Source organism: Lipophrys pholis, assembly GCF_963383615.2.
Source record: "Lipophrys pholis genome assembly, chromosome: 1".
NCBI classification, from domain to species: domain Eukaryota; kingdom Metazoa; phylum Chordata; class Actinopteri; order Blenniiformes; family Blenniidae; genus Lipophrys; species Lipophrys pholis.
The window spans coordinates 38701686-38728607 of NC_137635.1; the positions used below are offsets into that span (position 1 = coordinate 38701686).

General features: G+C 40.4%; 1 protein-coding gene across 3 annotated transcripts in view; it reads left to right on the forward strand.

The window, feature by feature from the left end:
• crtc1a (CREB regulated transcription coactivator 1a) overlaps positions 1-19637 on the forward strand; it is a 20419-nt gene extending 782 nt beyond the window's left edge. Inside the window, exons 2-15 of one of the 3 annotated variants that reach the window (XM_080463946.1) lie at positions 3719-3835; positions 5142-5267; positions 7547-7608; positions 8261-8355; positions 8996-9081; positions 9170-9204; positions 9645-9835; positions 9997-10142; positions 10387-10479; positions 11319-11417; positions 13490-13594; positions 16245-16328; positions 16435-16612; positions 17617-19637. In XM_080463946.1, coding sequence (XP_080320072.1) covers positions 3719-3835; positions 5142-5267; positions 7547-7608; positions 8261-8355; positions 8996-9081; positions 9170-9204; positions 9645-9835; positions 9997-10142; positions 10387-10479; positions 11319-11417; positions 13490-13594; positions 16245-16328; positions 16435-16612; positions 17617-17822 — 1623 coding nt within the window. In that variant the 3' untranslated portion in view covers positions 17823-19637. The remainder of the gene's footprint in view (positions 1-3718; positions 3836-5141; positions 5268-7546; positions 7609-8260; positions 8356-8995; positions 9082-9169; positions 9205-9644; positions 9836-9996; positions 10143-10386; positions 10480-11318; positions 11418-13489; positions 13595-16244; positions 16329-16434; positions 16613-17616) is intronic. The other 2 variants (XM_080463947.1, XM_080463948.1) reach the window with 2 other exon arrangements.
• Positions 19638-26922: the final 7285 nt, after the last annotated feature.

Sequence of the window (26922 nt, forward strand, 5' to 3'; positions counted from 1 at the left end):
GAGAGAGATTTGGGGTCAGGCGACTTGTCTGACAGGTCCTCGGGCCTGTGTGCACGAGTGACATTTACCCCAAAGATGAAGGCCAACAGATTATGTGGAATTTAAGCCACATGCAGCAGGAGCTCCAACATAAATCCCAGAGAGGCTGGGCTTCACCGGGACTCCTGGTGTCAGGCATCAAGGGCCACGGCCATGAACGACACACCAAACATCAAGTTTTGTCAAAGCTCAATCCGGCATCACATTGGAGAGAATATCTCTTTGTGTTGGGGAATTCTTAAAGACTTTGCACAATTACTTGAAATTTTACTCTTAAATCTGCTTATCTCCTCTTTGTGTCAATAAATCCAAGATAAATTGAAATCATCCCAGCCAGCTGCCCACTAAAAGGCAAATCCCTTCTGTTGTTGACCTTTTTCAATGAAAACATTTTTTGACACGTCACACAGGGAAAAGCAGAGGTGAAAATAATCCAAATTAATGATTGCATTGTGAGTAGTGATTCATACTGTCGGTACTGCTGGATCAAAAACATTGTTATTGTTACGAATACCTGGAATTTGTCTAATATTACCATTCACAATTTCTGCTGTGACAAATGACTCATTTATAAAGCTTCCTTTGATGTTTGGGATTTATTTTCCCTCCTTTATAGCCATTAAGGATATGAGAATTGCAAATCATCCATCTATTTTTCGTCACACTAAGAACTGAAGTTGATCCCAGGTGACAGCGAGCAGGAGGCTTAGTATACATTAGACTGGTCCCCACACATGCACCTTAGTCATATTTATTGTGGGACCAATTAATCCATTAAACATGTCTTTTAATTGAGGGTAGACTGTTTACCTGTAAAATGCATGCAGACACAGGGAGAACATGCGTGCACAGAAAGGCCCAATTGACCAGCTGCTTCAGACCATAATGCTGTTGTAATTTATTCGTTCAATGTACCGGTACTCCCATCTAAAGCTGTAAGAAGCTTCCTCCCACCAGCCACATGCATGCTAAATAAATGTCTGACACTGAATTAGGTGGAGATGTGTGTGTGTGGGTGGTTGTGTATCTCTTTGTGTTAGCCCTGCAATCAACTGGATACGTAATTCTCGTGGAAAACTGCATCTTGCATGCTGTTTGTTGGGGCTCCCGACTAGTTAGAATTATGCGATCATAGAAAATCAATGGAGAGTGAAACTAATCATTGTTTACATATCATTACATTTCTGAAATATTTGATTTGTTGTTTTGTCTTTAAATTGTTTGAAAGTAGTGAAAAACGTTGGCCGGCTATTACCGAGGTCTGCAACCTGTAACACCTCGTGTTGTCAAGGCCAAGGCTCCACAACCAAGAGATGAGCAGTTTATCTTCACAAAGGATTAAAAAATAAATAAAAAATCTGAATCTATTCACATTTAGGAAGCTGGAATCTGAATATTTATGCGTTTGTTTGCTTTTTAAATAAATCCCCTGAACACTCAATCAGTTATTAAAACAGATGGCAATTAATTTCCTGTCACTGTGCGAATCGCTGCAGCTCTACATGCAACCCGACTCACGAATCAGTTGTGTCACAATTAATACTATGTAATTATAAACGTGTATTCCGGGATGCATTTCTCATGTAGTTGAGAGAGGGTCCGTGGCCTCATTTGTTGTGGGATTTTATTTGTATTAACACAAAGACAAATGTCAAGAAGCTGCGCTCTGATCCAAAGTTAGACCTCTGGGAAGTAGGCCTGAGGTTTAGAGTTCCACCTCCTTCGCCTTGCCGCCTCTCTTTACCTTTCAGTCTGACGTTCTCTTCCTGTGGTTTCTGTACCTGTCTTGTTGTGGTTAAACTTGCTTTCAGTTGGCCTCTTGGCTTCTTTCAGATCTGGTTAAGTTGCAATAACTCACCATTTGCACCAGAGTAGCTGTAAAGGATTAAAGAAAGAAGTGTTGCTTGTCAAAACACAGCCCTGATGCAGGCGTAAAAATAGTTAAAATTAGATTTTTTGCTTTTTCAGCAGTGAGTTTGCATGAGAATTTAATTGACTGGCTATGGGCCCTCTAATGGGAAATAAAACAGAAGGTCACTTTGAAATAAACACTGTTATAACATCAGAAATGTACGCCCTGTCCACATCGTATTAGATTAGTCTTTGGGTGGAAGTGCTTTGTTTCCACCCTAAAATCATACCAGTTTTTTAACTGCCTCTGCACTGGCGTGATCTCTACTGTACATGTAGCAGCCTGCAGTAAACTTTGCTCCAGCAATTCCAGCTTTTACTTAAGCTTGGTAAATAAAGAGTACTTTTTTTTGACGGATATACTGATTATATGTTTCAGATCATCTCCAACTCACCTCAGTCTAATGTTCAATATATCTTTAAACTCTTCGTAAGCTCAAGGTTTCAAGTTTAAATAGTTTTATTGTGCAATAGTGCCCATAAACATGTTCGTTTCTGTATTGTCATGTTTCCAACCTTAACAAAAACCTGGAATTTCACTAAAATAGATCAATGTACAGACGTACGAAGCAGATGGATTAATCATAAAGGTTAAAACACAATAAAGACTTAAATTACACTAAAAAAGCAAACCGAACGCTAGTGCAGGAATAGACAAATGTAAAAACAGTTTGAATTGACTTAAGATGCGCTGAGTAAACCTGTTTCAGGTTATCTGAGGGTTCTCAACGCTTTATAAGTCAATCAGAGTTGTATTTAGCCATAGAAGCATTTGGTGCTCCGTAAACAGTTGATAAGAGTTTGAGCAATGAGTTGAGCACAAGCTGTTTGATAATGACAAAATCTCATGGGCGCATGCCGCACACTTAGCTTTGCTGCTCATCCCACAAATGCGTATTCCTTATGGATGTAGCACAATTTAAAAGAGAAACAATCAGGGTTTTTTTTTTTATATTTGCTGCTGAGGAGCATTGTTACAATAGATAAATAATTGAATTATCTTTTTTTTTTTCTTTTTTTTTTTTACTTTTTGTGAATAGTTTTTTGCTGCAGTAGATTTCTAAAATTGGTTTTACCTTCAAGTATGGGAATAAGAATAAAAAGCCACATATCCAAGACAGTCTTTTACGCAGAGCTGTGCAAGAAACATTTAAAATACAGCAAGAGTAAAAGAGGAATGTTAAGAACATTTGGAAGAACTCAAAAGTGAAAGACTGAAACACAGCAGCAAAAAACTCTGTGTCATCAATTAAAAAACAACATTATACTGAATAAAAGAGAGCCTCTAAAAGTGATTAAAACAAGATGCTGAAGAGACAAGTGTGTGTGTGTGTGTGTGTGTGTGTGTGCGTGTGTGTGCGTGCGTGTGCGTGTGCGTGCGTGCGTGCGCACGTGCGTGCGTGTGTGTGCAATGAAAGTGACAGTTAGGAAGTCCAACTCAGGGACTCGTCCTTCAGGTGGTAGTCAAGGTTTCTTTCTCTTCTGAACAGCAGATTACTGACGTGTTGTTGAGAACTAAATTTGTTGTGGTTATTCATATACAGATGAGGGGATTTAGAATTTCTCTTGCTCGGTGCACCTGCACCTGGTTATTCATGTGGATGTGTTTGTAGTCTTTTTGTTCCGGCACATTTGTTTGTGTGTCTAACTCATATTGTGAATTCAACTGTGTCTCCTCTTATTGGCTGCGAGCCAATTTCCCCATGAGACAATTGACCTTTGACCTTTGAGCCGCCTCCCCGCTGACGCGATGCTGTTTTACTTGCAGCTACAGCTACAGAAGACGAAGTATTTGCAGCTGGGACAGAACCGAGTGCAGTACTACGGAGGATCTCTGCCAAATGTTAATCAGATCGGAAACGGCACTATCGATGTGCCTTTTCAGGTGAGGGGGTCATCTTGCACATAACAATTCAAGTACTCTGTATGATCATTATATACATGTGTGATTGATTGCTTCTTGGCCTCAGTGGTATTGTTTCTGGAGAGAGAAAAAAATCTCATACAAAAGAAGTAGCCCAGTTTTGTGTGAAACATTTATGGCACTCCTGTAAGCTTGCTATTTATTCAAAGCAAGGCTTAAAGCAGCTTTCTTCAGAATAAACCTGCCGAGCCACTTTACATTGCATTTGTTGTACCGCGGTCACCTACACAGAGCTCTGCCCCATTTTCACCACACATTGTACGCTCAAGATATTAATGTTGCCGTTGGAGCTGCGCTAAGTTGTAACAAACACACAGCATCAAGGGTGAGTTCTTCTGTGAAAGAGTTCCGTGCTACTAAACACATTAAGTGCAGGCACACTGCACACTTTCAATTCACCTGCAGCCTGAAAAGGTTGAATCAAATGACAGAGAAAGGATTTCGACAAACATGTCAGTTTTGAATGACAGCCTTGAAAATGAACCATCATGTTAATGAATGATATAAAATGAATGTAGGTTACAGTGGATTTTTGTATGAAATATTAAGTCAGGTTTCATAGATAGATAGATAGATCACAATATTATCATATTGAATATAAGAGAAGTAGCACACTTAGCTAATATTGCACATGGTGATGTTAACTGTTATAATATTTTCTGATTACATGGGTGTTGGTCTGTAGACACAGCATGAGAGCTGCTCATTATTTCATAATTTGTTTTGATACTATGTGGTGAAAACAACTCCAGGTGCAAAATGTAATAAAAGAAGCATCATGAGCTCTTTATATGTGACAAGCTTTGGTTGTCACCTGTGCATTAATGGTTTCTATACATTGTAAATACATTTTAGAGATGTTAGAAGCTTGACAACATACATGCATACATATATACACACACATGCATGCATATTTGCAAACGTCCATGCATATATGCATACATACCTGTATAGACACTCGCAGAGTTGCACTCGTGTTTTCAAATCTACTGCAGTCCTTTGTAATTTTTACTCATTTTCAGCTTTCTTCCCTCCTACCTGCAGTACATGCTCTGAAGATTGTTCTATTCTATTCTCTGCTGGCCAAGGACAGTGTAACATGGCCAAGTTTTAGAGTGCAGTCTGCCTTAGCTGAGGCATGCTTTTTGGAAATTAAGGCCTTCAAAGTTTAAGAAAAGTGGAAAATGTCCACGATACCACAAGTTCATTACAAAGCTTGCTTGTTTTTCTGTGTGTGTGTGTGGGTTGTTTTTTTTGTTTTTTTCAGAATTCAGGCCTTGACACAAACAGATCAACACGACACCACGGGCTGGTTGACAGAGTCTACCGGGACCGGAACCGCTTAACGTCACCCCACCAGAAACCCCTTTCCGTTGACAAACACGGACGCCAAATATCCTTTAACACCGTCTGTCACCTGCGATGCTTGCTCCTGTTTGTCGGTTGAGGCGAGGCTCTTTCACGTCGCCGGCATATTGTTGTTTTTTTCTATTGAAGGTCTGAATGTGATTGAAATCACGGCTCTGTCAGATATTCCCTGACAGCTGGCTCAAATTAATGGAGCTGATTAGACGGGTGTGGGAGGAATTAAACTGTGAATAGCCTGGCATGACCAGCTCTCCCTTTGCTCAAAGGTGAAACGAAATGAATATTAATACCATGGAGACGTTAATGAAACACAGTTTGTCCACTCCGACAAAGTGCTGACATGAGGCCTAAATAAGCAATATTAGTGAACACTTGTGGGGATACAAAGTGGCTCTAGTGTCTTTAGAGCAGTGATGGGTAACATGTGTTGACTGGCCTGCACAGAGTCCTGACCTAAACCCGATGGAACACCTTTGGGATGAATGGGAGCGGAGACTACGAGCCAGGCCTCCTTGTCCCACATCAGTGTCTGACTTCACAAATGCCCTTCTAGAAGTATAGTTAGAAATTCTTGGAGTTAGAGCTGTAAAGGGTGAACTGAGCGAGTGCTTTTGGCAATGTAGTGTATGTTTAGGTCGTCATACATCTGCACCGTGATTAATTGTCTGATCATTTTAGCGAATGGGAGCAGAGAGTACGACTCGGCACACCTGCAAATGCATTTTGCTGCCTCTACTACGAGCGGTTAAACAATATTGACCCTTTTCTGTTGGCAGCCATACATGCCTGTACATCCAGCATGTCTCACAGAGAGTGTGGCCTGCCCTGGATCAGAACCCTCAGTTTTTACAGTCATAATGCCATACTCATTTTTGACAGTGACATCTGAAGTCATCTGACAAGTTGTGGAGAGGTTTATGTTAATCAAGAAAAGAAATTTCTTTTGGTCGTCTGCGTTCACCCGGGCCCTCTGGTGTTTCTCAGATTTCCAGGCGTTCCTCGTCTCCAAGAAATGTCTAAACTGTTTGTTTGGCCTGTCTTCAGGTTCCTGTGGTCTCTATGATGGGCTCATGTTGTTTACTGAGCCTCATAGCAGCTGTCAGCACTCACATCGACTGCTTTTGGAGAGCATATTTAGTGTTTAATCCAAATTTCTAAAGTATTTCTGGAAATGATCTGACCAAATTATAATTTTTTTCTACGTATAGATTGTACCTAGAGATTTCCATATGATTCTGACCCTCACTTTTCTTACCTGGAAGGTTTTAGCAAGTATGTGTCTCACCATTTATGATATCTGGATATTTCAGAAACTGCCTGAAAGCGAAGAAACACATCAATGTGCCCATATGCTTGTATTTTTAGGTTTTCCCCAGGAGTGCTGCAGTTCAACTGTAAAGTCACAGATGAGATTTCGCAGTGTGTCACACATTTGGAAGAACTGCCAGATATTGAGAGCTAAAAGTATCTTGTAAAAAGGTCGAAAACACTCATTGCACGTTTTTTGACCATTCTGCAGCCATAAAATCAATATAAATCAAATCAAAATAGAGTTAATTTCATTCAAATCAATTAAAGAAATGACAGAGAACTGGAGAAATCAGAGGTGTGGCGAAAGATTTGAGCTGTTCCCTGAAAATGCACATAATGAAGCTGTGCTCAGATAATCTTCCCCTTTAAGGAGGGCAAGACCTACTAACTACTACTAAGACTTACTACATGTCAACCGCCAGTCATCATCCATACGAATGTGTGTGAATGAATGAGTGTTGGTGATGTTTGAGATCATATCAAAGCAAGGGAAATGTGACACATAAACATAATCAACATGGAATGGTAGAATGAGAGGGGAAAAGACGCACTGAAAACTTACAATAACTGAACAATAATGTTCAACCAATTTAAAGCACTTCTGGAATTGAAAATAGAGGAGAAACAGGTCAACGCAAAGTTTTTGATCTGGTGGAAATCAAATACTACATGTGAATGATCCTGCAAAACATTTAAGAGTTAAGATTGTATATCATCATCTGCAAATAATTGAAGTCAAATCATAAGTGTCTTTGGTAGCAGGTATTTGTACAATGAGGCTTTGAGGATTGCAAAATGAAGTGCAAAGAAAACCTAGTGTCGTCTCTGTCACATGCTGGTGTGATTGTGCCAGCAGAGCAGAGCTGTGATGTTTTTTTTTTTTTTTTCTTTTATATTGTACCTTCCCATCTCCATAAATTAAATGGGGGAGACTGCATTGTAGGTGTCAAGATATTCCATCTGCAGCTGTATTTTCTTAACCTGTGAATTCACATTGACAGCTGCCCATATGGCTCCGTATATCTGTCACCGCCACCTGATACTAGTTGGAGGAGGTAAGACCGCCTGTGGCTGCCATGGCTGGCATTATCAGTGTTTACTCTTTTTTTTATGATGACGTTTAAACAATTCTTTACACTTCTTCTTGAACAACACGTACAACTTGAACAACACGAACAAAATTTACACTTATCGACAATTTTCGAGTCACTGATTTTTCCACAAACGCTTCTTTTCGGCGTGTTGGAGAAAACCAGAGTCGCTGGAGAGAATCCACACATGCACGGGGAGAACATGCAAGCTATACAAAGAGAAGATCTCAAGTCTGCACTTGAACTCATGTGCTCTCACTGTATTGTCACTTTTTTTAAATGTAACTGAAAATGAACCACAATGACTTAATCTCATGATTTCTATGCTTTGTATCCGACGTTTATGTGTCAAATATCAATTATGATATTTGTATTTGAGGTCAGATGATGTGTATAATATGAGAGTTTTCTTTTTAGTAGACAAATGGCGATACTCCACGAGTCTAAATAATCTGTTCACATCGTTGTTTTAAAACTGCGGTTACTGCTAATATTTCTATTAACTGCTTGTTATTGTTACACGCTCTACAATAAGTTACAGGATATGGATTTTCGGTGCAAGCCATATTTATTTCTGTTTTCTTCACTGTGTGATAGTTTATTTCTTGTGCTGCAGGACAAACTCTGACTCAGCACTACATCAGAGCACACTAACGCCTGCCCAGCAGGCCTCCTTCACCGGAGGATCACAGGAGCTCCAGCCAAAACGAGGTAACGGAGGATTCCACAATCTTTACACGAGTGTCAGGTTTTTAATACAGACTACTTCTTCGACCGACATGCTGCCATTACCCACTGCAGCACGGTCATCAACCTGTTATATGTCAAACAAGCTTGACTTATGAGTTGAAGATTAAAAGCCTGACCTTGTTTACACTTTCTGCACAATGTGAGCTGTTTGTTTGATCTGCTGTAAATGAGTCAGGTTGCGTTTTCTGTTGTGGTCTTTTTGTTTTTTGTTGGTTTTTTTCATAAATTTTATTATGGGTTAAAGTCTGACTTTCTTGATGTGGTTCGATTTTCCTCCAGTGTAAGCCGGGAATGTACAAATCTAGTTTTAAAGGCGGAAGAGAAAAAAGGAAGAAGTTGGAGTGCATTAAAATAACTGCTGATTTAAAACAGACTATTTGGATTGCAGAAGGAGTCCTGTTTGGTTTCTGTGTGTCGCCTGGGGGATTTTTGTATGGTAATTTTAGCTTAGCAAATGTGACACTTCCTGCCTTGTTCTGTTTAGTTTGTTGTTCTTTGTTCTGCATGTGTCCATCATTCAGTTCAGTTATTGTAGGCTCAGATAAGATGAATATCTGTAAGTCAAAGAGCCTGAGGAGTGTCTGTTTTCCACATTTCTCAGTTCTCTTACTCACCGTGCCGGGGTCTGAGACAATTAAACAGGAAGTTGATGAAGATGGACAAAAACAGAACTGGGACTGCAAAAAGGTAAAAGCTTTTATATTCACATGAATGCGTTTTCTGACGTACTCTTGGTGGTGTTTTGACTTCCAGCTCCAATTATCTCTTCTTTCAGAACATTTCAAGCTCCGAACCAGTTCCCGGGATCAAGTGAGTATCTTTTTAAATCTGTGGAGCTTGTGCGTGGAGACGTATGATAAGCATAATGAAATGGTTTTAAAAGGAGAGTGATGAGTTTGATTATGCATGTATTTACCCACATGCAGGGAACAGGCATAAATAAAACCTAGTCTTCTACATTGAAGCCATCTGACTTTGACTCAACTTTGTTCTCATTATTCTACCAAAGTAATCTTTATAAATTAGAGTGTGCATACCAATGAAGGGAGGAGATATAAATGTTGCATTGTCAGGTGATAGCCAGTGGGTTTCTTCTGTTTCTGCCAAAGTAATAAGAGAGAGGGACCAAAAGCATAAAGTTCTAATTATTTGTATTGGAAAAAATGCTTAATCTGTATAAATCGCCCCGTGCTGAATGTATTAAACTTGCCATGGCTGCAGTGTTCTCATCTCCTCTCTGTTTTCTGCAGCATATTTCCGTCTCCTGACCAGCAGTTGACCGCTTCACAGAAACCAGCAGCCCACAACACCGGCGGCTCTCTCCCTGACTTAACCAACATCCATTTCCCTCCTCCACTTCCCACCCCGCTCGACACAGATGATGCAGCTGCCGCCTCGTTTGGCTCCACGAGCAGTGTACAGCCTCTGGGCAACACGCAAGGTAAACGCTGCGGGCGTTCATCCGCATGCATTAGGATCTTTGTCGACTCAGCGGCAGGAAATAACTGGCTTTTTATTCTGTTTGGCAATTATTAGGTGTCAATTTTGTATGGTGAGATTAAGGAACACTATTTCCTTGTTCTGTTTTCATGTGCGGGGTAGGAGTCAACACCTCTCAGCCCACAGTAACCATGGAGATTCAGTCTGGACAGGACAACATGGTTCCTCTCATTTTGAATGCAGGAGAATCCCACCAGCACCAGAACCTGCAGCTCTCCCCGACATCTCCCCCTCTCACTCTGTCTCAGGTACTGCAGCTCTGTCTGCACTGGGCTCAGTACGCAATGTTTTAGGCTTGATCGATTTTATTGATTTGGACAGTTCCTGCCATACCGCAGATAAAGTTTTGTTACAATAGAGGTTTTTGTTATTACGTTGGTGTGAAATCAATGCTTTCAATGATTGTTTCACCACTCGATTACATTATGATTAAATGCATTTGCATGAAATATTGACGCTTGCTGTCTTTTTACCTTGCTGTGCTCCCTCCAGGCGGCCATCAACGCCATGAATCTTGAGCAGCAGCTGTCCCAGTATGCCTTCTTCAGCCAGCAGCCAACAAGTCAGACACACCCAAACCAGCAAGTGAGTTTCTGCACAGAAAAACACAAAGGCTCCAACACCTGACCTGTGGACAGCACCTTAGACAGAGCTGATCAGCAGCTCGGCTCGCCACCTTGTCGAGATGATCACCAATAAATAGGGATTCTGCCTTTTTTTTTATCTTATCTATTCACGTTTTTTGAACAGCTGCATTATGAGCACTTAACGGCAGGGCAATATCAGATGAAACATTAGAATTGTTTGTAAGGTAGCAGATTAAGTATATTGTGTTTGGCTTAACGCTACCTTTAAAGTGATAAAAGGTTCACACGAAATGAGTCATCAAATTTTGAGTTTACAAATTACTTTTGATGCATCTTTGCTGTTTCAATATCATGACATTGAAAATGAGCACCTGTGGCTGCCTTTTGTTTAAATTATTTTACAAGATAATTTTTTTTTTTTTTTTTTTTTATATGGAGCCGGTAGAGCCAAATAACTTGTGCATGGGGAGTTGTGGGTGTTTTGATTTGTGTACACTTGTATGCTATTTGTGTGCCTGCAGTGAGATTTGTGCACGCGTACTCTGATATATGCACACCCACATTTACTTGTGTGTGTAATTACATCCGTGCAGGTGATGTTTAGTGAGTGCATACTGAAATCTGTGCCTGCATGGATCTGTAAATGTCTCCATCTTCACCTCAACCCTCGGAGTGGCCGCGCAGTTACTCACATACAAGCAGATTCTTCGCTCCTGTCGCTTCAGGAAGTCCTTCCAAAATATGCTTATTTTTATTATACTTGTAGTCGGTGATGACTCTTGATTGAACAACAACAACAACACTTCATGATTTCTGACTCCTCTGCTTGTTTCGCAGCAGACGGGTCTGGTCCAGCTGCCGTCCTCTGTGAACTCCTGCTCAACGACAGACAACCAGACGTCTTCTCAGACCAACGTGAGCATGGACATGAACACGGTGAGCAGTCCGCATCACTTCTGCGTGCCTCAGAGTCGTGTTGGGATTGCAACACAACATTGACTGGTTGTACTTGGCTGGTGTCTCTTAAATATTTTGCTCCTGTGGAGCTGTTTCCATACAGGTTTACTGTCTAGGACTCGGGTTCATACTCTGTTGTGTTTGGTCAGAATAGAAGATGACCTTGATTATGAGGGAATACCTCTTACTACATGTTGCTTTTTTTTTTGAAAGCTTATATTCAGAAGGTTTCTCAATTTTCTTTCCTTGCAATAAAGATCAGAACACAGAAAGTTAAATATTTTAACAGAACACACGCAGGCTAAACCAGCGTTGATAACTTATTTAATAAGAGCATGTAAATAGCTTTTCCATAGAGAAATATAAGTACATTCTGAAAAATGTTGACATTTATGAACTCTTCTCTTTACAAAACTTGTGAACATTTTGAAATTGAAACTTCGAACTCACTTCTGCTGTTTGTTCTGTATCTCGGATTTGTGTTTTGTCCCCTCGTGGACAATTCAGGAGTAGATATTACATTTATTGGGAATGATATTGCAGTGAAACCTTTTTGGTTTTCAGCCCGTGGAAGGTCCAAATTGTTTCCTCCAGTGGGCCATGTTTGGTCCGTGTACCTTATGTCTGACTCCCATCTGCTCATCAGTGCAGCTTTGCTAAATTTCTAAGAAGTGTGTTTCACTCTGTGGGAGTGCACTGGCACACTAAAGTAAAATACTTTGCTTAGATGCAACTTTCTGTGTCTGTCTGTGTTTAATCAGAGTTAAGACAAAAAGTTCATTTATACATCTGGTAAAAAGCAAATGTGAAGAGCGTGAAAGAGTCACACTGTGAAGCACTGCCTGTCCTTCAGATCTTGGCTCTGGCTGCTGTGCTTCTGCTGCAGTGGGAATGTGTTTGGATTACTGCAGAAATGAAGTGGCCTACATTCTCTTCATCTCAGCTGAACACTGTGCTGTGTCAGGTCAAGGAAAACACTGGAAGGAAGCTCAGCAGGGGCCTCAGGTTGCGCAAATAAGACCAAAAACGCCTCCATATTATTATTGTTTGGCAGTTTTGAAACGAGTTTGGCTGAGCAGAAAATATAGCTTCATTCAGGATTTTGTCAATTCGTTATTTCTTATCCCACATCAAAGATAATTGCATGTTTGGACTGTTTAAGGCTTTTTCGCTTTAACCCTTTACTGTGACATCATGCTCATTAAAATCTGTCCAATGACTCAAATACACAAAAATCAAGGCAATATGGCCAAAGTCAACAATCTGCTGAGCTGGTGTAAACTATGGGAAAGAAAAGGAGCACTGCGATGTGGAAGAACAACTACTGCAGTGCTTGACATTATTGCAAACATATTGTTATTCTCAACAACATCATGACGTATTACTTGTTCACCTAATATCCCTAGTTTTATTCTTTGATAAAAGGTATGCCTCAAACTGTTAAAAATTGGATAAAAACATATTCTTGTTTTAGTGTCTTTAGAAAGCCACAACAGTAAATATGTTGTGGTTGAACTTTTTAACTTTTGATTTTCCCGTATTTCAGTGACCTATGAAGGATTCATGCAACCTTGATTTATATACACTTATATTTCTGGACTACTTGTTAATATTATTATTTTGATTTTGCTTGAAGGCTATACCAAGAAGATCCTAAATAAAAGACCAGAACAAATTCCCTCTCTCATTACTAGTTTTACAATATTCAATTGCTTAGTAATTGTGGCCAGTATTCTTCTTCTCCAGATTATATCCCCTCCCCTGTAGTTTTCATCCCCCCCCCCTCATCTTTTCTCAGTACTGTTAATGCTTTGATGTGACACGCGGTGCCTGGTGCTCATTCCTTCCTCGGCTACAAGTGTGCATGGTCATGACAGTCGGAGGCAGTGCATTAATATTTCAGCAAGCTTCTGTCAACGAGCAGTAAAGCACGGCAGACACCATAAATGAAGCTCCGCAATGAGCAGCGCGGGGAGATTCACACACGACAAGTGCACGGAGAAAAGAGCATCCTCCAATGTGAATAATTCAAGTGTATCCTCTTGTATCAGGCTTCCTCCCTCCAACAGTACCGCAGTAGGGTCGGATCCTCTGCCAATCAGTCTCCGACCTCTCCCGTCTCCAATCAAGGCTTCTCACCTGGAGGCTCGCCTCAAGTAAGGGCGTGTGGACTGATGAGCCGCCGGCTCATTTTGTATAAGCGTCAACGTCCCTTGCATCGTAGCTCTGTGGTGCCGAGTAGGATTCCAGTGGCTGCCCTCCCCTACACAGCAGCTTTTTTTTTGTTGATATTTGCAGATCTGGGCAAAAAGAAAGAAAGGAAATGTAATTTAATTTCGAGCACATGAGGATGGCTTTAAATCAAAACAGGCTAATTTCTTCAATAGTGGTTATTCACGTTTATCCTCCGTCTCTTACCTCTGTATGAAATAAATGCCTTACGCATGATGAGCACGGTCAGAAAACAAAAAGGAAAGAATATTTACTGATCATAATGTCCACGTATACACACTAATACTTGTTGCAGATCATTTTTGTGAAGTGCAGTCACAGAAACAAACAAATCCACTCATTTAACAGTGCTGTTGCATTATCAAAAGGGAAGCCTGGTTAGTTGTTGTTTTGCCCAGATCTGACCACCAGTCTCTGTAAACACTCCGTGTCATTGATGTGTTGTGATGTAGCTGTGTTCCTGACCCTCCTTTCTCTGCTGCTTTTGTGCTATTTGAGTTGCATCTCCACTGTTCTCCTCCCCAGTCCTGCTACAGCGAGTTTACTTTGGTTGTTTGCTTTTTTCTTCTTTTTTTTAACTCACTGTTTGTCACATCTCTTGTGTAAATCGGCACTGGGACTGGGAGAGCGTTAAGGCTGGTGCTGATCTCTTTTTGGGGAGAAGCTGCTGATGGTTTTGGTTGGATTTCACCGAGCGGAACCTCGCTGGCAGTGTGCTGCTTTGTGAAAAAATAAACCCATCCAAGGTAAACATGGATCAGGGGTGTCAATCTGTGTCAGCGTCAGTATAAGCATTCAGGGGAGTTAGTTGTTAATCATTTGCTTCTGCCAGTGTTATTTGATTACATTTTCTCTCTTAAACCTTGAATGTAATGAAAACAGACAGTGTCTCTACTAACTAAGTCCGATACGTGACATTTTCATTCAGCTTTTGCCTCGTCTTTGATTGCATGTGTCTCTGGATGTATGAGATGCACAGTAAGTGAAACGCGGTGAGTGATGACAATGACACACGCTGCGGGTGTGTTTTTCTTCTTTTTTTTTTTTTCCTCATTGGCCTACTGTTTGCTCACCCAGCTCGCCATTTTCCTGTGCTCAAGTGGCTCGCCCGTAGTCCCGAGGTTATCCACAGGCTAAACCGCAGCTGATAGGCCTGTGCGCTCTGTTATCCTGCTCTGCCCTGTGGGGACATCTGCAGCACACACAGATAATTTGGTTTCCAACTAGGAGGAGCACGGGCCGAGGAGATGATCCAATTACTAATAGATTAAGAGGCCACGATGAAATAGGAGACTTTCTGTCACTGGTTCAATGAGGACATTCAAATGAGAAACTTCAAGAGCATTAGCTTACACTGGATGACTCAGAGCAGAGAGAATAATGTCACAAAGGGGATTATCTTCCTTTTATTTTGTGTGTGTGTTACATTCAACTTGGTTAGAGTTAATTAAAATGCCAAGGCCAAAGGCACAAGAGAGAAACACATTTCTTTTTCAAAGTAAGGTGTCCATAAGGCTGTCTTTATCTTTATCTCGCTGATTTGGACATCAGTGTGTTTCTATTCTGTTTTGTCTGTCATCTCAAGGCACTTTCCACAGTGAGAAATAGGGAGTAAGAAAAAGGGAGATGCCTAACAACTCAAAGTGTGGTTAAGAAAGAAAATGATGAACTGTGACACATGACAGGGTCTCTACTTTAGAGATTTCTGCTTAAATTACACGTTTATTTTGACCTGATCAATTTTACATCGATCTTCTAAAATCCTGCAGATGAATCTTGTGAATAGCAAACCAAACCCTCAGGCTTCGTCATTCTGACTCAATTAAGTCATTTTGGAGACGTCAACTTAGGAGTTGTTTAATTCTTCCTGCAGTAGTAGTAGCGGATATTTGAAAGCTACTTTCCATGACTTTTATGTGTTATTATATGAAGCACATCACAATTGTTGATTCAAGCATCTTGGATGCAGATCAAATTTAAAGACCAATTCATGTAGAAAAACATCAAATTTTCCTCAGTATTTGCACGGAGAGTGAAAAAGAGGTTTTGCTATGCCGCTAAGAGGCTTTTTAGATGTGACTTGTGGACTTGATACATGCTCTTATACATTCATTCTTCTCACAAGATGTTTAATTTGACTTTAAATTTATTATTTTGGTTTGTTTGTTTCTAGTTTAATTATTGGCTGTCAAACTTATTACAATCATCTTGAATCTATTTGTATTTATTGCTTCTTTTGTTATGCTGCAGCACACATTTAAACGACAATACCGTTATCACAGGATCGTTCATCTCTTCACAGTACTCTACCTTTTCTGGAAAAACATACACAGTTATTGGATCTGCCACTTATTGCCAGCTGTGAATTGTGACATTCAGCTCTGAATAGAAACGTCTCCCGATGTCGTAAGGGGATTTCAGGCTCCTGGTTGTAACCGCTTTAAATGTGGTCTTTTCATATTCTGTGTTATATGTTAAATGTTTAACTTCTGTAGCCTTTTTCATGTTGCTGGCCCGCACTACGAATCTGCACCTGAGTGTAAATCAACAGATCTGGCTTGTGTGTTGTTGCAGCATAACTCCATACTGGGCAGTGTGTTTGCAGACTTCTATGACCAGCAGCTGCCGTCAATCCAGGCCAGCGCTCTCTCGCAGCAGGTACAGTCTTCACATTCAGTTTTCAGCTTACCGTGCTCAACGCCCAGCTTGCGGTCGAGTTCGGAGAAGAAAATGAGCTCATGTTTGTTTCTCTTGCCATTACCAGTTGGAGCAGTTCAACATGATCGAGACCCCCATCAGCACTGACAACCTGTACAACCAGACCTCCACCCTCAACTACTCCCAGGCTCTGATGATGGGATTGACTGGCCACTGCAACCTCCAGGGCTCGCAGCAGCTGGGATACAGTAACCACGGCAACATCCCCAACATCATTCTCACAGGTGCTGTTTTAACGTATCATGTTTTCTCCAGGCAGCTTGTTAAGACAGAGCTCAGGGTCATATTTTATCATCTAAAGCTCGTGGTGAAATATATTCAGCTTGAACAGGGGCTCAAGTTAAAGAAGCACCGAGAACTGGAGTCGAATCCGCAGATTAAAGTTCATCACCAGTCCTGGTCAATCATTCCATCCATCTTTTATGCTTGCTTTATATTCAGCTTATGACCCCGGGGAGCTGGAGCCAGTTCAGGTCACACACACAATCCATTTAAAACAAGCAGAGATCAAAAACAGAAGCGAAAAGTGGGAAAGCACTGCTGAGACAGACATGCAAACACAGTGTTCCATCCATCCCTCCATCCATCCATCCATCCATCCATCTATCCATCCATCCATCTACCCACCTGGGTACAGTGGTTACAAGAACCGGAAGTAAAGCTTAAAATTTATGCAAGAACAGAAATAAAAACTGGGGAAATGGATGTCACTTGGCACAACAGTCCAACCCTAACTACAATGGAAATACGCCTCTCTATCACATGGCACAAGCTTTAATCAGAGACAGTGTAGAAAAACAACATGAAAACCTCAAACGATGTAGTGACACATGAAAACAATGCAGAAATTAATTTGATAAAAGCATGAAATAAATTAAAGGTGTATATGTTTGTAATATGAACCACAGTAAAAAAGTAGTGTCTATGCAGGTTTTTTGTGCTTGTCGTAATGGGAATAAAGGACATAGGAGTCCATTCTAATTAATAGCCATGTAGAGTGATGCACCCAAGATGGAGATGCTAATTTTTATTTTTAATGTATAAAAATGCATCCTGAATGGTGACTGGGATGTTCAGAAATTTGGCTTTTATATATTTTTTTCTCTCAGAAACGCCAAAAAAGCAGAAAAGTAATAAATGAGCATAGTGACACTCTGGTTTCATTTCACTCAGTCTTCCCTCACACGTGGACACTTACCCTTTTACTTTGTCTGCTGCTTTCTTCCAGTGAGCGGCGAGTCTCCGCCCAGCCTCCCCAAGGAGCTGACAGGCCCTCTGTCCACAGACATCAGCTTTGACGTGGACTCCCAGTTCCCTCTGGACGACCTGAAAATTGACCCGCTGACCCTCGACGGCCTGCACATGCTCAATGACCCAGACATGGTCCTTGCCGACCCGGCCACGGAGGACGCGTTTCGCCTCGACCGGCTGTAACTGGCGCCCCGCTCGTTTGTTCACAGGTGTGTGAAACCGTCTGCCCCAGAAACCCTTGATGGAGAGACCTGGAAGCGTTCTCATCGAGGCGTCTTCTGGGCAGAACACCTACTCCACTCCACCCGACCCCAGGAGAGAGCTTTTAAAAGAAACACCACTGGAGGAGGAAGCATGCAGATGTTTCTGAAGACTGCTGCCAGCCTCCGTATCACACATGATGACATGCGGTATGGTAGGAATTCGTGGTTCTGTCACTGCTTAGTGAAAAAAATGTGTTTCAGATGCTTGGTTTTGATTTCAAGAAGCTTGATGAAAATATCAAGAACAGCCTGGACTCTACTGTCCATCAATGACTGACTTCAGAGTGTCTGCATAGAAACCCTTTGTTGATTTCCAGTATGCCTGTCACACACCTGTTAACATGGAGTAGCTTGGCGACTCAGAGGAAGCGCGTGTCACGTTTGATGTCCCTCTGTGCCGAGCTGTGGTAGAAAGCCCAGCGAGGCCACTGACTCATTGTGTCACAACCTAATTTATTTTTTAAGACATGCCGAATTTTGATTTCACCAATCATTAGTTTTGCATGAAATCACAAATCACTGTGCATATTGTTTTGCCTTAATAGCTTGACGTTTTGTTTTGTTTTTTCTGTGCGAAGATGACTTCTGTAAATGACAGGGGTTGATCAAGTCATTTTAAATGTTTTACAGGTAGATGGGCTTTTGCACACACACACATCGCTGTTGCATTGTTACTACCATATCATTTTTCATATTCATTTATCAGGCCTAAATGGATAAATGAGGTCTTTGTCATAAACTAGATGTTTACAGGCTTGTTTTGTTTTGTGTTTTACATGTACAGAACGTGATTAGAGTTTGCGTATTAGTATCTATGCAAAACTACAGTGATGGATTTAGAAGTGAAACAGACACAGTGAACTCTTGCGCTATAGGAAGCCAGCGTGCAGGATCCTTAAAGAAGGCACAGTAATGGTGCCATGTTGCTTTTTAAGCATTTTTTTTTGGTTTGTTTGTTTGTTTGTAGACGTGCAGGAAAAAAAAGATGGCGTGCCGTAGAAACCCTCCTGGATTGCTCCCAAAGATGTGACCTCAGCGCAGTTGAAATATATATATTTTTCCAGACAATTGATCTGCCTCTGTACACAAGAACAGCATTGTTGATGCAACAAGAATGTATTTAGGTCACATCTGTACAGTTGTGTTGTTGCCATCATACCATCCTCATTGCCTCTCATATCGAGCCTTTATGTCCTCGTAGGACCAAATATATTTGAGTTGGTAGCTTTTTCTCTCCACAAAGCAGATATGTGTTACTGTTTAGTTTTAGGTGTGTGTGTGTGTGTGTGTGTGTGTGTGTGTGTGTGTGTGTGTGTGTGTGTGTGTGTGTGTGTGTGTGTGTGTGTGTGTGTGTGTGTGTGTGTGTGTGTGTGTGTGTGTGTGTGTGTGTGTGTGTGTGTGTGTGTGTGTTTGGCAGCGTTGCTCTATTTCCTCATCCTGCTTCTGTTGTCTGCGCCCCTGTATCAGTTTGTTTAAAGTGTTGAATTTATGCACCGTCATGCTTTTTCTATTTCCTATATGAATTCCAATATGAAATCAGCGTGTTTTTGCTGTTGATGGGTCCTTTGCACTCGTTCATAAATGTGCCCCCCGTTTGTCATTATTGCACTTTAACCATTTATTTAAATCACTGATTTATGAGGGGTTGAATACCCCTCCGACTCCTCCTCCTCCATGTGACTGTTATGTGCACTGGACCAGTTTTCCCTGTCTTTAATTAAACTTGCCTTCTTATAAAAAAAAAAGAAAAAGAAAAAAGTTCTACCAATAAAAAAGATATAGTTATTTTTGAAAACTCAAATTCAGATTTATCTATTTAAAAGAGCTGAGTTTTTACTTAACTTGTGAGTACTGTGTTATCTGTCTGCTGTTACACATTTTGTCCTAAATTCAAAGGTGAGTCATCCTGTGACTGCAGCTCCTTTCTGCTACGGAGTTTACTTTCAATAATTTAGAGAAACATTTCTTATAAAACACCAGTTAGCAAATTAATATCTGGGTGTTACAACGCTTCATCCAATATGGTGTGATTTATCAGATTGAAGCATCTGTCGGACCGTCCCTGAAAAGTGATTCAGTCCAGGTAAAATGATTGAAAGATGATTTTCACTGATTTTGGACATCATAGAACCATTTTGCATCAGATACATTATAGAAACGGCTGCGACGTTACGTCCGTTGATGTGTGTGAAGACCTCTTGTGCCAGCATGTTTCACCTTTATTCTCATACAGTGGAAAGAAAAGATTGAAAACATTAAAAATCGAGTCATGAGGCTTTAGCTATTTTTTTTTTCTTCTTAAAAAAAAAAACAATGTTCCAGATGCATCAAAGTTCAATACTTCTTTATTGAGGGGATAATTTTTGATATTTATTTTGTGACTGCACGAGTTCCTGAAAATGTTTTCCCCATGTATGGCTCTGTGGCTTTTTTTTTTTTTTTATGTATTTTTTTTTTTTTTTTTTATGAAGGGTGTTATCAGCTTTGTTAGTCTGGTCATTTTCTTTGCATTTGCTTTATTTGTCCTTTGTGTCTTTTTTAAAATACGGTGTCATGTGTTGGCTATGTAACTGCTAAGTGAAACCTAAACGCATCAGATATATAGTAATCAGCTTTTTATGCACACGTAGAAGCTGTTGTTTGGTACTATGTTTTGTACTGCGATATACAGTATGTGCTTACCTCCTGTGCAACACCCACAGAGTTTGATTATGTCATAGTGAATCTTCTAGACTAGCTGTTTATATTGCTGAATGGTAGGAGCTGTTTCTTGTGCTTTATGTGATATGATGTCAAAGTAAGAAAATGCACTGACAACTGTGCTGCAATATGTCACTGTGGCTCTTTAATCTCTGCTGGACCTCCAGACTTTACAGTGAGCCTGACATCTTTGTAGTTTTATTTTGTTCTTCTGATTATTATTATTTAGTGCTTCTGTAGATAGCTCTGACTGATGTTCCACTTGTTACTGCCACCTTTTTATGCATCAACGTTCAGGTATCCATTGGTGTCCTACCAGTGTTTACAAAGACAAGAGTTTACAATAGAGCAATGTTTGTTTTTCTCTACCTGAAATGTGTCGGCTTGGGTAGATACTGTACCTGGAATAACGCACTACATACATATGAACCACTCGCAGTGTAGATGACGAGTTTCGCTGTTTAACAGTGAAGCGGTATTGTAATTTCAGTAGTATGGGAATGATTTACAGATAAGAGGTATAAAATGAGATATTATGAGCATTATTTTAAGTTATTTGAGTTAATTGTATATTGTTTGGACCTCATCTATATGCATTTTCAGACCCTGAGAGCACTTTTTATTTAGTTTGAAGAAACTCCTCTCTGTGTACCTGCTATGGGGAGCTACCTGCTATGGGGAGCTACATCCCATCAGAAAAACACTAACAATTTTTGGATAATTAAGGTTTTTATTGCATTTTGTGTTTGGTGGATTTTTCACAAGTACTGTACTTTTTTCCTCATTTAAACTTTATTTCATATTAAATCAACCAAAGTTAAAAAAAAAAAAAAACTGCCAAAAGCGAGATAAAAGAAATATGTAACACATGTTTGTTTTTTTTCCCTCTCAAAATGTATTTGAATCCAAAATATTTCACAAACTAAGAATTTCTTGACGTGTTGTTTACATCACTAAATCACCCCGAGAGATGACTGACACATGGTTGATCTTTTTACTACACAACAGGGAAAATATCCTCACATGTTGCATTTTATTTTAAATTAAGCATTTAGTTTTAGTTTCATGTTTTACAATTAGCTGAAACACTGGGTTTTATGTAATAATAATAATAATCTACACCAAAACAAGAGCCCGTAGGATGTAATATGAGTAAGAAATAACGGATAAATTTACTGTATGAACCCAGATGGATAAGGAACTAAGAAAAACAGTCATAGTCACGTACGATTGCTCGGTGGGTCTCTCATAGTTAGGAATCCTTTGTGTATATATTGAGGACAGCCCAGTGCTGGTTCAGGCCTCATACAATGGCAGCTAAAATGTTATCTATTGTATTTTGTTTTTAAGTACAATGATACTTTTCCAAACACTGCAAAAGCGTTTTACAGCCGTGAGGAGATGTGTTTTGCTCCTATAATAGCTCAGTAGGAGATTTGTCATAATTTTAATAGAAGTGTGAATCATAAATGTAGTTTAGTACTGATATTCGGGATTGGAGTTTGCAGAAACCACAGTTAAAGCAAACTGGGAGACGAATAAACGCTTTTTCTCCGCCACAGTCGGTGTTGCAGGAGCACCAGGAGAGGAAATGCACAGCTGATAAATGAAGCATTTACTTGGTTTGATAAGAAGCATGGCACCTCCCGCCCCATCCCCGGTCGAATCACCTGCTGAGTGTCCTCACAGCGACAGGAAACATGCTCGTATAATATGCAAAATAGCATTCTGCAGCACAGCTTGGCTAGTTGGTATTTTTTGAGCTAACCCTTTAAAGATGACTGGTTAAAACCTTGCTCTTCAGATGGTGTGTTTTCTATTTTATCTGTAACATCGGACCAAAAGAATCCAAGTTGGCTGTAAATGTGTGCTGTCTTAAAAGATGAAATACACTTCTGTTTTGACTGTACCTGATGTATTTTTCTTGTGTGAAGGCTTCTGTCTTTGTATCTTTGCATTATTATTTGTAAATGAGATGAAAATAAATATATATATATGAAATCCAGAGACTGTTTGTTAGTTGAATCTCACTCTTGCCATCAGGCCGAGTCCAGGGGAAAAAAAAACGAAGCTTCACAGCAGTAGTTGTATGATAATTGCAGCCCCCGTAACTGGCAGAACTTGGACTCTCTCACCCACTCATCAGCTTCCAGCCCAGCAGCTGCCCTGCCTCTCCCACTCTGCTCACCGGCCATGCTAATGGGCTGCTACTTTCCTGTGTGGGATTGGTGCAAAACGAAGCAATGACACAGGAGACTGCTGCTAAGGTTTCTGTTTTCTTTGGTTTTCAAACTATTCTGCCGCCCTCACCACCTGCTGCAGGTCCTTCCTCCTCTGCTGCACAGCTGAAGAAGCGCTCATCGGAAAGTACGGTATCTCCTTTCATTGTTATGCTGACGACAGCCAAATTTATATGTGTAACTCTAAAAAAATAAATGTATCTTAACATTTACAAATATGAAGTGATGGTGCTGGGTGCCAGTAGTGCCGCCCCCTCAGCGACCCAAAGTTAGATGAAGCACAACAGAGAAAGGCTGGACTTGTAAATATAAATTATACTTGTAGAAACTTTGGTAAACACATGTGGAAAAACAATGAAATTATGACTACGATCCTTAAAATGGCTGATATCAGTGGATTGAATTTAGAAAACAGTTTGCCGTCCTGCACATTGTGCGACCACCTCGAATGACTCCTCGGCCTGGTTCAGTTGTCCTGAGATGATCTCAGTCCCAGAAATGTGCTGATCCATCACTGGTGGGGCTCCTGCTGCAGCTGCTTTGGGAAACCTCTGTTTGAGGACTCCATCTGCTGGTGAAATGTCGCAACATGGAGCGATTGACTACAAGGTTCGAGCCCTTTGTAGTGGTGTACCATGAATTTGTAGTTGTGTACCTTAAGTTGTGTACCTGTAGAATTTTTTTCTCGCCACAAATACACCACACTTACACATTCACTAATTCTTAATTACAGGTGCACAAATCCTGTTTTACAAGTCGCAGATTGAAAAACTGACACACTCACATTTTTCCGACAGTTTTATCAGTAAATTGTTGAAATACATATTTGTGTACTTGTATCGATGTGAAGTGGTTCTCCACGACTCAGAGATTCTGTTTTCTTCAACTACAAATCACACATTGCAATTCTCAGCTGAGATATGTGGTGAAAAAGACCTGTGCGTTCAGTCAATGGAGAAAAGGCGGTGCTTATCTGAGACTGACGGATTTCACAGCCAATCAGGAGAGAGGGTTCACCCTAGGTGGGATGTCTTAATGCTTCCCAACACATTTTATTAAACAATACTGAGCACCGAGTGAATTTGACACATCAACACAGTATCGAAGCATGTAAAGAAATCCAATAATGAAAGTCAAGGGCATACATTTGTTATAGTTTTTCAAAATTTTAATTTAAATTGTTTTTAAATGACTCCGACTTTGAGTTGAAGGCATTTCGAGCCATGAAATCTAATGAATTTACAAATAAAGACATAAAGACATTAGTTGAGTTTACATCATCACTTCTTTGTCAAGCTGACTGAATTATTTCCCATTCAGAAAGCAAACTGCCCCGTTTACATGAAGAATAAACAAAGTGATCAGATTGATGTGGGGGTATAGAGAGGTTGGACTGGGGTGAGGGTGTGTCTGCAGTCTATATAAACTAATAATATTTAGGTTTGCTTTTTATCAATCAAATCAATCAAAAAGTATTTATAAAGCCCTTTACAACACTCAAGGTGACCAAAGTGCTTTCCAATAAAACCAGGCAGTAAAATGAGAAAGAAAGACGTAAATAAAATAAAATGTCACCATATTACTGTGTATTAAAAACCAGTCTGAATAAATAGGTTTTGAGCCTAGGTTTGATAAGGCCAAAGTTGGTAATAGTGTGTATGTCAGAGGGCAGTTTGTTCCAGAGTCTGGGGGCAGCAACAGAGAAAGCCTGATCTCCCCAGGGGACGAGGGACTTCCAGTAGCAGGACCTTGTGGACCTTAACACCCTTTCAGTGTATCAGATAGTCACAAGTTTTGATAAATAGTGGGAGGGACAAGGCCATTGTGTGCTTTAAAAACAAAGAGTAAAAACCTAAAATCAATCCTAAAAGGGAGAAGAAGACCTTTGTATGTGTTTGTTAAAAAAAAAAAACGGGCTGCAGCATTTTGCACCAATTGGAGGTGACTGAGGGCTGACTGGGAGACTCCAACATAAAGTACATTGCAGTAGTGAATTCCTGAGCTGATAAAAGCAGGAATTGTCCTTTCAAGGTCGGTGCGATTTAAAAAAAATGCTTTACTTTGGTTAAAATACGGAGTTGGTAAAGACTTGCTCTGGCCACGCTGTCGATCTGTTTATAAAAATTTAAAACCACTATCAAAAATCACTCCAAGGTTCTTCACAGATTGTTTTAGTTTTAAGAACAAAGAATTGGAATACACTGGGAGTTACTTTTATTCACTACATTTAGCAATGCCTCTGTCGCCCCCCTTTGGTATAACAGCACATCTGCAGGAACGTGTAGAGAGCAATATTGCTGAAAGCAGTTTTTCCTCACTATGTCAAATGAATTGAATCACTCATCTTCATATATGTGCTTTTTTTTTTGCAACTAAATGAGAATAAATTAAATCAGCTTTAATGTAAGATTTGTTTCAGTCAGGATTTTCAATCTTTACTGTTTATCCTCTTTAGGGTCACGGAGCGCTGGAGCTGACTCTAGCACCTCATATTGAAATTACTGTATAAAAATATTTCAAGACAAAATGTAACGTGAGACACATTCACAAAAGTATGTAACTTTATTTACATTGGTATTCAGAAAGAACATGAAACAAGCCAAGGTTGTCCAAGTTGTCTGTTAAGCCTCTGTTCTCTGGACATGATCCCCTGACCTCCGGATATCCAGGCCCTCTCTGATCAGGTCCAGCACCAGCACCAGCACCAGCACCAGCACCAGCACCAGCACCAGCACCAGCCATGTACAACCACTGTTCTGAGGACCTGACCGACTCCACTCTGGACAACCAGGGCTGACTCCTCCAGGCCCAACTGAGAAAAAAGTGAATCATCCTCTGGATCATAAGCAACATCAGAATCCTCAATTTCTCCAGTTGGAGTCCTCTGCAATTTCCTGCATTTCATCTTGCCCTACAATGGCATCTGTCTCCATTTTCACATTACGATCATCAGTTGCACTTTCTAAGCTACAACTGCCAGAGGTCTCTTTGAGGTAGCCGACGTTGTCTGTCCATTCTGAGAGCTTTGACCTCATCTGCTTGATACTGCTGCTCTGCAGAGATGGCAGTTTGTTGATTGGTAGAGGTTTTCCTTGGAGGAGACATGACATTATCAGAAACCAAAAAGAGAGCCATCAACATGTCCACAGTTTCTCTTTGTCTTCTATTTGCTCATTGAGCTCTTCAAGCATGCGCTGTTGTTCACTCAGTGTTGCAGCTGAGTTGACCACAGTACCTGTCGGAAGGTTTGAAGGAATTGTCGTCGGAACAGACGTTTGCACCGGGGTAAAGGTAGAAAGTGGTGCTGGGCCTGATAGAGAATCTAACGTTTCAGCTGGAACAGATGCCTTTATGGCAGGAGCGTCACTTTGAATATCTTGAAATGTCGTCTCATCCTCTGGATCATGGGCCACATCGTCTTCCACATAGTCTGATAATATTGCATCCTCAACCTCAGCCAGAGGAAGAAGAGTCGGATGGTGACCCTGGACAAGACGCTGATCCAGGAGGAGGGGTACTACAAGTAGGACTCTCGGGGTCATAGGACTGGAATATTCTTAATTTGTCTGAACCATAAAGGACGGGTGGGATCCACATTTTTGGGATCCACATAAGGTCTTTGTACAGAAGAACTTTAGGTCTCTCCGCTTCAAATTCCTGGAGCAAGCTTCCTGGACGCTTCGTCTGTTAAACAACGGCTAGACCCAAAAGAAGATTGGGATGGTTTGAGTCTAGCCCTGAGAAAGAAAAGTTGGACAAATGAAATATTAAAAAAAAAAATCTAAATGAATCAATACATATTCTATTATTTTAGAATTATTATTTAATTGAAAATGCATAACTAACAATTGTGGTAAGAAAGCTGAAATACGCCAGATTTACAATATAAAGAGATTTTATTAAGAGATACCACAAATCCATACAGTAAACAGAATGTTGAAGATATGCTTGCAAAGTAATACAATTATGAGTCATTTCTCAGTGTAAATAGAAGTGAAAGATAATTAAAAATAAAGTTAGGATTGTTTTCCCGCGCTTCCATTATAAACATGTGACACTGAAACTGAAATACCAGTTTAA